We start from the raw sequence: 13519 nt of genomic DNA on the forward strand, positions 1-13519 counted from the left end.
TCCTCAGGTGTGCTTCTTCTCAGGCAGAAGTACAAATAAAGTGTTAACCAACTGAGAAGGTCTCATGATGGGAGAGACTATAATGGAGCAAGCTCATACACTCACTGTCCACTGCAAACAGATCCCTAGATTCCAAAGAGACTTTCCCTTCCCCACACTTACAGCTGCCCAAAGGGAAGAGTCACAGTCACTCCCCAATGATTCCATGTACTTTACAGAGTAGCCCCACCTCAGCCAGCCTCGCCTCAGCCAGCCTCCCAGGTAGATTATCACAGCAGATTTTATCAGCTTCAAAAATACCGTTTGCTTGTTGCTCCATTCTATCCCCTCACAGCCAGGAATGGCATTCCAAAGTCCCCTTCTTCCCAGAGCCTCCTACTCTGTCTTTACAGTCAGTGCACTTAACTCAGCTGTGCCAGAAATCCTTTTATCCATCAGTAGAAGGCTGCCTGCTTGTTTGTCCAACTTGTTTTCCGAGTCTTGGCTAATTGTACCAGACACTGGAATGTTGAAGAAACACAATGAAGGGCTTTTTCATTCAGCTGGCCTGGCCCTTCTATTGGTTCTTCACAGTTCTGACCCAACCAGGGGACAGAGAAGTCCAGCCTCTGTGGGTGTCAGGACAGACACTGCTGCAGCCCTGCCCCACAACACTCAAAAAGGCCCCGTTGCAGATAAGGGCCTAATCACTGGCCCTCTGCTCTAGCTCCCTAAATAGAACGACTTCTTCAGGCTAATGCTGCTTTCAATCCTGTCCTGAAGGCAGGGAGGGAGGAGGGGCAGCACGTAAGAAAGCAAGTTTCCAGAGATTAGCCCAAAAGACTACAAATGAAAACAAGTAAATGCAAGCTTGCCTAGCAGGCCATTCAGTTTAAACAAGCCCTATGACCTGCCTCAGTTGCTTGACAACTTCACTCCCAAGTGGGTATCCCTCCCACCTACAAACTGCTAATAATCCTGGTTACTGCTTACTAATAACGGTTCTCACAGCTGACTTTATCCCGCCTAGACTAAGCTCTCAGTCACCCCGATAACCTGTGACAATTGTACTCAGTTTGTCCCTCTTATAAGACTCTTTTTAGCCTTGGAGAGGAAGGGTCCTCCTAGAATTTGCCTTATACTGGGAAAAGGAATGCATAAGAAATAGGGAAGAGAGAAAAAAAGGAATGAACATTTCCTGACTCATGTTTAGTAACCTCTTCTTTTATCAGATTTAAATTCCCTGAGTGAGACTGAGTGCAGTGGCTCACGCCTGTAATCCTAGCACTTTAGGAGGCCGAGGCAGGTAAATTGCCTGAGCTCAGGAGTTCGAGACCACCCTGGGGCCAACACGGTAAAACCCCGTCTCTAACTAAAATACAAAAAAAATTAGCTGGGCTTGGTGCCACATGCCTGTAATCCCAGCTACTTGGGAGGCTGAGGTGGGAGAACTGCTTGAACCCGGGAGGTGGAGGTTGCAGTGAGCCGAGATTGCACCACTGCACTCCAGCCTGGACCACAGTGTGAGACTCTCTCAAAAATAAAAAATAAAAAAATAAATTCTCTGAGTGTAGGGACTCTTTTGTCTTCATAACCCAATCTCTATCACATTTAGAAGGCACTGAATAATCTAAGCTAAAATTAACTGAACATTTACTGTAACTGTTAGTTCACAGTTAATGCACTAAAAATTTTAAATATCATTTCATTTAACCCCAACAACAATTCTCCAAGAAAAGTATTATCATTTCCATTTTAGAGATAAAAATGCTAGGACTTTAAAAGGTTAAATAACTTGACCAAGATTACACGTCCATCTGTCCAGTTCCAAAGTTGTGCTTCCTGTTATACCCTGCTGTCTCTGAGAAGGACCTAAAGCAGAATAAGCAAACTAAGGTATAGGAGTTGTATATGTAAGAAGGTGAAATATTCTTGGGAAGGGTAAGAAATAAAAACATTTAACTCGGCCAGGCACAGTGGCTCACACCTATAATGCTGGCACTTTGGGAGGCCAAGGTGGGCAAATCGCTTGAGGTCAGGAGCTGCAGACACCCTGGCCAACATGGCGAAACTCCACCTCTACTAAAAAATACAAAAATTAGCCGGGCATGGTGGCACATGCCTGTAATTCCAGCTACCTGAGAGGCTGAGGCACGAGAATCACTTGAACTCCAGAGGCAGAGATTGCTGTGAGCCGAGATTGTACCACTGCACTCCAGCCAGGGTGACAGAATAAGACTATATCTCAAAAAATAAAAATAAAAAAATACTTAACTCTAGTTGACTAGAGATTTAGGACACATCCAAAATGAGCACATGTGGCAACTTCTAGAAATACTGAATTCACATTATCTAAAAATTAAAATAATAATTGCTGGGTGAAGCTGGAGGACAGTGAACCAAAATCTGCCATCTCCTCAATTCCCTGGCACTCAAGCAAAACCTATTTCCCCTAACGGCACTGTAGAGTGAGAAAAGTAGGGTAGTGTCGTGGGGACAAGATCAGTCTACCTACAGGAGACAGGCCTTCCCTTCAAGTTCCCAAGAGGTCCTGAGCCTCAAAAAGGAGGCAAGTTCTGTTGCAATGGAGGAGAGGACTTTGAATAGGTCAGTCAGCTCTTAATTATCCAGAGGAGATGGGCCAGTAGAGTCCTCCAAGCCATTCCCCTTCTTTTTTCCCCAACCTTTTGTCATTTCCTGTTAAAGGTAGGAAAAAGTGAATCTGGCTCCTACCTGCAGATCTTAAAAAGGGTGAGTGGAGGGAAGAGGTTCAGGCCAGTATTTCCACATGTGGTCAGAAGTTACCTGAGAATTGACAGCTACTGGCTTTCTCACAGAAACAAAGAAAACTGAAGGTATATACTTAATCTCTTTCCTAAAATGCCCAAATCACCCACTATTAAGGATATAAAAGACACAAACATCTTTCTTTCTAACATATAAGACAGTGATCATAATATATCACCTACTTTTTATATACCCCTGTATTGGCTTCTGTCACATTTCTTTTTCTTTTTTTTTTTTTTTTTTTTGAGACTGAGTCTTGCTGTGTTGCCCACGCTAGAGTGCAGTGGCACAATCTCGGCTCACTGCAACCTCTGCCTCCCGGGTTCAAGCAATTCTCCTGCCTCAGCTTCCCGAGTAGCTGGGATTACAGGTGCCCATGACAGTGCCTGGCTAGTTTTTGTATTTTTAGTAGAGACAGGGTTTCACCATCTTGGCCAGGCTGGTTTTGAACTCCTGACCTCATGATCTGCCTGCCTCAGCCTCCCAAAATATTGGGATTACAGGCGTGAGCCACCACATCCGGCATGTCACAGTTCTTAATTACTAACTATAAAGACAGGCCAGGCGCTGGTGGCTCACGCCTGTAATCCCAGCACTTTGGGAGGACGACATGGAGGATTGCTTGAGTCCAGGAGTTCGAGACCAGCGTGGGCAACATGGAGAAAGCCTGTCTCTATATATGAAAATTTTTTTTAATTTAAAAAATTAAAAAATAAGGACAATTACTGTTTCATCCCAATAGCTCACAGGAAAGTACTATGTCTTCAATGATATCTTATGTGAAAAAATTCTAATAATGATGGCAAATAATCACATATTCCTTACCACATGCAGAATGTGTTCTAAGAACTAAGTCAAGGCCGGGCGTTATGGCTCATGCATGCAGTCCCAGAACTCCGAAAGGCCAAGATGGACGGACCTCTTGAGGTCAGGAGTTCTGGACGGATCACTTGAGGTCAGGAATTCAAGCCCAGCCTGGCCAACATGGTAAAACCCCACCTCTACTAAAAATACAAAAATTAACTGGGCGTGGTGGCAGACACCTGAAATCCCAGCTACCTGGGAGGCTGAGGCAGGAGAATCGCTTGAACCCAGAAGGCAGAGGTTGCAGTGGGCTGAGATCATGCCACTGCACTCCAGCCTGGGCAACAAAGCAACACTCTATCTCACAAAAAAAAGAAAAAAGGAAAAAAAAAAAAAAAGAAAGAAAGAATAATAATAAGAAGAAAATAAGTAAAAACAACCAAGCAGCATAATTAAACTCATTTTGCAGATGAGGAAACAGAGGCCCAGATAGACTAATGTCACTCAGCCAGTAGTGGCAGAACTAGGATAAAAACACAGGCAATCTGACTCTAGACTGTCAACCTGCTCTCAACCACAATTCCATATGACTTCCAAGAACAAGCCAGATGATCGAACTGAATCAGAATCACAGAAAGGTAGAGACCTTAGTCTTTTTTCTTCTCAAACAGCCTAGAAATTTGAAGACCAGAGGAAGTGAGTGACCAGTCCAGCATTACATAGTAGTAAGCAGAAGAGCAAGGGCTTAGAGCCTAGATCTTCTGATTCCAAGTTAAGTGGTCTTTCTACTACACTGTACAAATCTTTAAGAAAAAAAAAAATGCAGGCCGGGCGCAGTGGCTCACACGTGTAATCCCAGCACTTTGGAAGACCGAGGCAGGCGGACTACGAGGTCAGGAGATCGAGACCATCCTGGCTAATATGGTGAAACCCCATCTCTACTAAAAATACAAAAAATTAGCCAGGCGTGGTGGTGGGCGCCTATAATTCCAGCTACTTGGGAGGCTGAGGCAGGAGAATGGTGTGAACCCGGGAGGCGGAGCTTGCAGTGAGCCAATATCACTGCACTCCAGCCTGGCCGACAGAGCGAGACTCCGTCTCAAAAAAAAAAAAAAAAAAAAAAAAAAAAAAAAGAAAAAGAAAATGCAAAGGAAAGGAAAAGAGCCAGGCATGGTAGAGGGTGCCTACAGTCCCAGCTACTTGGGAGGCTAAGGTGGGAGGAGGCTTGAGCCCAGGAATTCAAGTCCAGGCTGGGCAACATAGCAAAACTTTGTTTCTTTAAAAGAAAAAAAAAAAGGAAAAGAAAGGAAAAGACTAAGACTTTACCTTGATTAAACATTCTAATGCTTTAGTTATTTAAGCAAAGATATGTTAGATATATGACCATTTATTCAAATATTTGAGTCCCTATTATGTGCTTAACTAATTTGTAGATAACATAAAAGAAGAACACACAGGTATTGCCATACATGGAAGAATTAAAGCTCAAAGAAATCTAAAAAGTTTAGAAGTCTGCAACAAATCTCACAGGACAAAATTTAACTAGGATACCTGTAGGTCTTTTTTTTTTCTCCTGAGATGGAGTCTCGCTCTGTTGCCCAGGCTGGAATGCAGTGGTGCAATCTTGGCTCACTGCAACCTCTGCCTCCCAGGTTCAAGTGATTCTCCCACCTCAGCTTCCCGACTAGCTGGGATTACAGGCGCACACCACCACACCCAGCTAACTTTTTTATTTTTTGATAGAGATGGGGTTTCACCATGTTGGCCAAGCTGGTCTCAAATTCCTTAACCTCAAGTGATCCCCATGCCTTCACCTCCCAAAGTGCTAGGATTACAGGCGTGAGCCACCAAGCCTGGCTCTAGGATACCTATAAGTCTTATGCTGAAGTTCAAGACAACCAAAGACATAGTAGCGATTGCAAGGGAGACAACAATTCATGTACAAGGTTTGGCCATTTTATAATTGATCTTAGGTTTAATATAACCCAATAGTATGATAAAGGGAACAGCTTTAAATTAAAAAAGCCAAGATGGGGAGGTGATGGAATGCAATCTTAGATTGTACTTCATATAGTTTGGATCCAGGATTATGGCTATTCTTCCTAGTGGGATGTTGGAAATGGAGAAAACTTTAAGAGATCATATTATCCAACTCCTTCATTTTACAGGTAAAGAAAACAAGACCCTAGAGAGGAAAAAAACCATAAAGCTCTTTTCCTGCTTATACTATCACAATGTGAGATTTAATAAACTAAAACACAGGGCAACTCTATATCATCTAATTAACCTATACCGAGCATCCATTTTAGATCACACATTAAACTAAACCAAACCCTCTTAATAAACAAATGAACATGGCGTGGTTCCTGCTACAGTTTACAGCTAGTGCCATCTTTACTTTTTTATTTATTCAAGCTAATATTTACTGACTTTTTTTTTAGATGGAGTTTCACTCTTGTTGCCCAGGCTGGAGTGGAATGGTGAGATCTCAGCTAACCACAACCTCCACCTCCCCAGTAGCTGGGATTACAGGCATGCGCCACCACACCCTGCTAATTTTGTATTTTTTAGTAGAGACAGGGTTTATCCATGTTGGTCAGGCTGGTCTCAAACTCCCGACCTCAGGTGATCCACCACCTCAGCCTCCCAAAGTGCTGGGATTACAGGTGTGAGCCACTGCGCACGGCCATATTTACTGACATCTATTTTGCCTCAGACACTGGAAATACTGAGATGAGTAAGAGTCCCTGTTTTCACCTGTAATCCCAGGCGAATTGCTTGAACTCGGATGGCAGAATTTGCAGTGAACCAACATCATGCCACTGCACTCCAGCCTGGGCAACAAAGCGAGACTCAGTTTCAAAAAGAAAAGAAAGAAAAAAAAGAAGAGTCCCTGTTTTACTTAGTAAGGAGAGAAGGGGAAGCTAAACAAGATGACAATACAGGTTTGAATAAGTAGTATTAACACAGTGCTACTGGAGCACAGAATAGGAACTCGTATTTCAGTCAAGGAAGGCTTTCCAGAGGTAGTAACTACTTACCCTAAAGGACAAGCATCCATAGCAGAGCTATGAGTTTTTAAATGACGCTGGAGTCCTGGATGCTTATAAGGCCAAGATAGGAAATAAAACCAGTGAAACAGGAAGGGAGTAGATTTAATAAAAAACAAAACAAAACAAAAACTTTCTTTTTTTTTTTTTTTTTTTGAGACGGAGTCTCACTCTGTTGCCCAGGCTGGAGTGCGGTGGCGCAATCTTGGCTCACTGCAAGCTCCGCCTCCTGGGTTCCCGCCATTCTCCTGCCTCAGCCTCCTGAGTAGCTGGGACTACAGGTGCCTACCACCATGCCCGGCTAATTTTTTGTATATTTAATAGAGATGGGGTTTCACCGAGTTAGCCAGGATGGTCTCGATCTCCTGACCTTGTGATCCACCCACCTTGGCCTCCCAAAGTGCTGGGATTACAGGCGTGAGCCACCACGCCCAGCTATATTTCTTTTTTTTTTTTTTTTTTTTTGAGACGGACTCTCATTCTGTTGCCCAGGCTGGAGTGCATTGGTGTGATCACAGCTCACTGCAACCTCCACCTCCTGAGTTCAAGCAACTCCTGCCTCAGCCTCTCAAGTAGCTGGGATTACAGGCACCTGCCATCACACCAGCTAATTTTTGTATTTTTAGTAGAGATGGAATTTCACCATGTTGACCAGGCTGGTCTTGAACTCCTGACCTCAGGTGATCCACCCGCCTCAGCCTCCCAAAGTGCTGGAATTACAGGCATGAGCCACTGCGCCCAGCCAGCATCTGGTTTATTTCTATGTTGTGTTTTACTGCAGAGAATCAATTTTTAGATGAGACTGGGCATATTCAGGGTGGTATGGTCATAGACGAGAATCAATTTTTTTAGAAGTGATTCACACAAATAAATAGAAACAAATAACAGCTTCACAGTTTGTCTCAGGACATTATTCAAATAAATTGAGATGAGAGCCTGAAAGAACAGCACAAATATTTGTTTCAAAGCCAGTTACCTTCAGTATTTAAAACTATGAACATTCTTTGGCCAGGTGCAGAGGCTCACACCTGTAATCCCAGCACTTTGGGAGGCCAAGGTGGGGGATCACCTGAGGTCAGGAGTTCGAGACGAGCCTGACCAACATGGAGAAACTCCGTCTCTACTAAAAATACAAAATTAGCCGGCGTGGTGGCACATGCCTGTATTCCCAGCTACTTGGGAGGCTGAGGCAGGAGAATCACTTGAACCCGGGAGGCGGAGCTTGCGATGAGCCAGTATTGCGCACCACTGAACTCCAGTCTGGGCAACAAGAGCGAAACTCCGTCTCCAAAAAAGAAAGAAAGAAAGAAAAAAAACAACTATGAACATTCTTCATAATATGTAAACACAAATAGAAAAGTGAGACAAAAGAACAGAAACTTCTGGTACACACACTAAACCAGTACTACAATATTACTACCTAGAGATGAGTTACCCACTTCACTATTATGTTCAGTTAACACCTGAGCTCATACAACTGAGCTTTGCCTGAATCATTATTATTACTATTATTAGGCACAGGACCTATGTTCTATAATTTGCTCTGCAATAGTGTACGTAATTCCAATTAAAAAAAAAAAAGGCTAGAGCAGAAGAAACAATCTTTGTGTTTTTAATCAAGGGTACATTTACTAATAGTACAAATATATACACAGAGATGGTAGAAAAACTTTATTCTGTGATGTCCAACTGGCAAGTAATTAGAGTGTACATATTATTTTAAAAATGTATTTTTAAATAAATGAAATGTATCTTAAAATTGCAATTATAATAAAATGGGTACAGAATCTCCTAAGAAACTCCACGGAAGATTTGGAATCCATAGTTTCCAACTGAAAAAAGACATCTCTCATTTTACCGATAAAGCGAACAAAGCACATTCCCAATATAACTATTTGGTATTAGAATCAAAGTTGTTTCATAGAAATAAAAACCTTTTACAATGTATCTTTTTATTTCAATTACTTTATGGCTGTTTGTGAAATTAATATTTCTAAACATAAAAAAGAACTCACTTAAAATGCAGAGTGATAGCTCTTAAGTTCCATAAAAGTCCTATACTGAAGATAAACTTTAAAAATATTAACAACTAATTATTAGTTATTTAATGTTTAGAAATGACATTACCATAATGCACAAGGAAAGAAAAGCAGCAGCCTCCACCTAAATGATATTATATTTATTTTCTCATTACATGTGAAATAGTAAATAGGACCAAACAACTTAAGCCTGCCTATCTCTTTCTTTCTAAGTTCAAATACAGGAAAGCCACTTTGAGGTGGCTTTTTCAAAAACACCACCACACAATCAAACATACTTCTAAAATGTCTGTCTGTGTTTTTGCTGATATAGACGCACACTAGGATCTGAATATTTAGTCAAAAGCTTTTCTGGGACTTACTGGAAAAGACACTGGGGAATGACTGAATCTAATTCTAATTCTGTCAGGCGTTTGTGAACTTTTAATAGAAAGCTAAATAATAAGCCATCAAATCTCCACCTTGACTTGTAAGATACACTATAAAAAGTGTCTACATACCTTAGTTTGAAGGTAGTGAGCCCATCACAATGAGAGTACTGAAGGCAATGAGACCCAAGGGTATACTCCAGTAAAAGTTAGACCATATGAATCCTCAACTATGGAGACTCAGAATTAGCCAAACTCAGGGCTGATCCCTGCTCTGAGTGTTTAGAAGTCAACAGAATATAACTAATAGCAATATGGGAAGAATGAGGGCTCTGGTGCCATTACAAAAAAAAAAAAACAACCAATTTTTAATTATCAAAGCCTGATTCCCTAGGGAAGAGAGGGATTATTAACTTCCTTGCATTGAACAAGATAATTCGCATACACACAGCCAAACTGTGTAGGAATAGTATCAATGATATCAAAGAGAACACAGACACCCAGTGTTCCAGGATGCCCCTTGGCAAGGACTGACCCCTTCCGCTGACTGACCCTTCCTCCTCTGCCTTTTCTCACCCCAAAACACACCAAGTTAACAGAAACTTCTCCAACCCAAATACATACCTGGAGGAGGGTACAGAGTTACTGTATGTTTTCAGTTAAAAACAAGGGTCCAATAAACCACTCTGAGATTGAGAAAGTAAAGAAAGAGCTCAGTTCTCCGACGAAAGACTAAGTCAGCATACTAGCTACTTCCCTTCAGTTTCGGGCCCAGTCATCACCTCATCTAACCAGCACTCTCCAGACAGACTCACTGTAAAGAGCACCCCCTCTATCCCAAAGTGGCCCCAGGGCAGACCAGCTTCTTCATTATACTCACACACACACACACACTTAAGTCTGACAGCACCCCAGCTGAAAGACGTACTGGCCCTTTAAGGAAAGCAACTGGGAAGACCTCTGTCATTCACCCCACCCTCAAAAGTCCCACAGTAGATTTAAAGAATAACTGGATACCAGTTAGTTACCTGCTCTACCTCTGGTATGCCTCTTCCAGTATAGAACACCAGCAACTCCAAGAACGTGAGTCAAAATAAAGATGGTTGGTGGTAAATAAGATGAATCTAAGAAGGGCATTTCCAGGCCTGTCCTTTCTCCTCCCTTGAGTTAGCCACAAGCTCAGCGCAGGCCTCTGGATGCCTTTCTCCTGAGGTTACTGCTGTCCTGTACTATCAGCACAGAGGCAGAGGCCGGAGCTTAGTGTTGTCAGAAACTTCCTGGCAGCTTCTCCTCCATCTCGCCTCTGACTGTTTTTCAGCAGGCACTAGTAGACTGGGACTAAAACTGTACAGTGTATCTCAGACAAAGCCCAGGAAACAACTGGCCAGTGGGGGAGGGGAAAGGGAAGAAGGAACAAGAAGAGTAAAAAGGAGCGCCTAAGTCAGTGTCAAGCTGACTCAAACCTCTATCTTTGGCATCCTCTGCTCAGCTTAAATAAACAAACCTCAGACCCTTCTACAAGAAGGGAGGGTGTCAGAGGACGTCACACTTAACTTTCCATTCCCAACCCGCCTGGAAGGCCAGACTTCAGGATGTAGCCAGAAGAAAAAAGTCACAGAAGCACCAGGGAACCTCTTGCGGGGAGGAAGCAAAGTACAAGAGGATGTATGAGCACTACAAGTACCCTGGAGTTGTCAGACGGCAACCCCTCCATACACCCACAACCCGGGAGGAGAAGCAAGGGGCCTGAACATCAGTCCGGGGAGGACACACACACGGCAAGCTCCCATGAAGCAGACCTGATGAAGATCAGCAAGAAGAGCAAACTGCTCATTTAGGCAGTACTTTTCAAGGGTTAAAAAAATCCATCTGGCTGGGTGTGGTGGTTCACAGCTATAAACCCAGCACTTTGGAAGGCACGATCTTGGTTCACTGCAACCTCTGCCTCCCAGGTTGAAGCAATTCTCCTGCCTCAGCCTCCTGAGTAGCTGGGATTACAGGCACATGCCACCACACCCAGCTAATTTTTGTATTTTTAGTAGAGATGGGGTTTCACCATGTTGGCCAGCCTGGTCTCAAACTCCTGACCTCAAGCAATCATCTCGCCTCAGCCTCCAAAGGTGCTGGGATTACAGGCGTGTGCCACTGTGCCCTGCCTTAGACCAGAGGACCCAGCAATCTCACTCCTAGGTATCTATCCAAGAGAAACAGAAACGTATGTCCGCACAAAGACCTGTATATGAATGTTTACAGCAGCATTATTCATAATATAAAAAACTAGAAACAACCTAAATGTCCATCAACTGGTAAACGTATAAACAAATTGTACATCCATATAACGGACTACATATTCTGCAATAAAATAGAACAAAACTACTGATACATACAACAACACAGATGATTCTCAAAACTATTATGCTACATGAAAAAAGCCAAACACAAAAGGCTACATGCCATGTGATTCCATTTATATAACTTTCTAGAAAAGCAAAACTATACAACTAGAAATGGAAGAGGCTGAGAGTGAGGGAAGGAAATTGACTAAAAGGATCACAAAAGAACTATAGGGGATGATGGAAATGTTCCTTATGTTGATTGTGGGGGTGGTTCCATGACTGTATACATTTGTCCAAACTGACTAAATCAGGCCAGATGCAGTGGCTCATGCTTGTAATCCCTGCATTTCAGGAGGCTGAGGCAGGAAGATCACTTGAGTCCAGGAGTTCAGGAGCAGACTGGGTAACACAGTGGGACCCCATTTCTACGAAAAATTTTTAAAATTTAGCCAGATGTGGTGGCATGTGTGTATAGTCCCAGCTACTGGGGGTGCTGAGGTGGGAAGATGGCTTGAGCCCAGGAATCAAGGGTGCAGCAAGCCATGATCATGCCACTGCACTCCAGCCTTTTTATTTGAGACAAAGTGAGACCCTGTTTATTTATTTATAGAGTACCTATTACACTATGATATAAAGATGCTATAGTCTCACAAGCTTTAAAAAATGAAAATTGCTATATATATATCAAGTTTATTTTTTTCCAATAATAGGGAAGGGTTTTATTTTTTTTTCTATGTGAAATCTTTATTTATTTATTTTACTTTTGCTTTTTCCTAGAGCTTGTTGAGGCACAAGGAAAGAGTTTTAGATGTGAATAACCTACTACCCAGAAAAATAATAAAAGGCCCTTGATGGGAGCACTAATACAATGGGAACTTTTAAATCTGGCAGTAAGATCATCTACAATTTTGTGCTAACCCACATTTCACTCATCAAATATTTAATTCATACTATGTGCCAGGTCATGTTCCAGGTACCAGAAACAATAGTAGTAAACAAAACAAAGACCTTGCTGTCACAGAACTTACATACTAGTAGGAGAAGATAGAAAAGAAATATAAACAGGTAAATACATAGCTTGTCACATAAATGCTATGGAGAATACTAAAGGAGATGAAGAGGAGATGGAGAGTCAATGTCAATAGGGGAAAGTTCACTTTTTTTTTTTTTTTTTTGAGACAGAGTCTTGCTCTGTTGCCCAGGCTGGAGTGCAGTGGTGTGATCTCGGCTCACTGCAACCTCCACCTCCCGGGTTCAAGTGATTCTCCTGCCTCAGTCTCCTGAGCAGCTGTGACTACAGGCACGTGCCACCACACCTAGCTAATTTTTGTATTTTCAGTAGAGATGGGGTTTCACCGTATTGGGCAGGCTGGTCTCGAACTCCTGACCTCATGATCCAACTGCTTTGGCCTCCCAAAGTGCTGGGATTACATGCATGAGCCACTGCGCCCAGTCAAGTTTACGCTTTTTTATATATATATATATATATATATGATGGTCAGAGAAGGCTCTTCTAATAAGGTGACATCTGAGCAGATAAATATGAGCAAACAAGTCACATGGCTATCTGGAGAATGGATAAGCCAAAGAAGAACAAGTGCAAAGTCCCTGAGGCAGAAGTATGTTTGTTACGTTCAGGGAACACCAAAGAACCTAGAACGGCTGGACCTGAAAGATGAAAGGAAAGAGTATCAGGAGAGGAGGCCAGAGACGAGTTCAGATCACCTATGGCTGCATAGATCATTGTAAAACCTTTGGCTTTTATTCTAGGTGAAACGGGAAGCCATTGGAGGGCTTTGTGTGAGGTAGTAACATGATTTAACTTAGGTTTTAAAAGGATTGCTCAGCCGGGCACAGTGAATCACGCCTGCAAACCCAGCACTTTGGGAGGCCGAGGCGGGTGGATTGTGAGGTCAAGAGATTGAGACCATTCTGACTAACACAGTGAAACCCCGTCCGTACTAAAAACACAAAAAATAAGCATGGTGGCACGCGCCTGTAGTCCCAGCTACTCAGGAGGCTGAGGCAGGAGAATCACTTGAATCCGGGAGGTGGAGGTTAGAGTGAGCCAAGATCGCACCACTCCAGCCTGGGCGACAGAGCAAGATTCCATCTCAAAAAAAAAAAAAAAAAAAAAAGGCCGGGTGCGGTGGCTC

General features: G+C 42.7%; 1 protein-coding gene across 10 annotated transcripts in view; it reads right to left on the bottom strand.

The window, feature by feature from the left end:
* The window catches only part of MACF1 (microtubule actin crosslinking factor 1), a 404957-nt gene that overhangs the window by 273675 nt on the left and 117763 nt on the right, over nucleotides 1-13519 (bottom strand). The window contains exon 1 of one of the 10 annotated variants that reach the window (XM_073007450.1): nucleotides 10056-10554. The exons of 7 other annotated variants lie outside the window; for them this stretch is intronic. In XM_073007450.1, coding sequence (XP_072863551.1) covers nucleotides 10056-10164 — 109 coding nt within the window. In that variant the 5' untranslated portion in view covers nucleotides 10165-10554. Of the gene's footprint in view, nucleotides 1-10055; nucleotides 10555-13519 lie in introns of those variants that run through there. 2 more of the 10 variants (XM_073007457.1, XM_073007459.1) reach the window with 2 other exon arrangements.

The sequence above is a fragment of the Chlorocebus sabaeus genome, chromosome 20 (assembly GCF_047675955.1).
Source record: "Chlorocebus sabaeus isolate Y175 chromosome 20, mChlSab1.0.hap1, whole genome shotgun sequence".
In the NCBI taxonomy this organism is placed as follows: domain Eukaryota; kingdom Metazoa; phylum Chordata; class Mammalia; order Primates; family Cercopithecidae; genus Chlorocebus; species Chlorocebus sabaeus.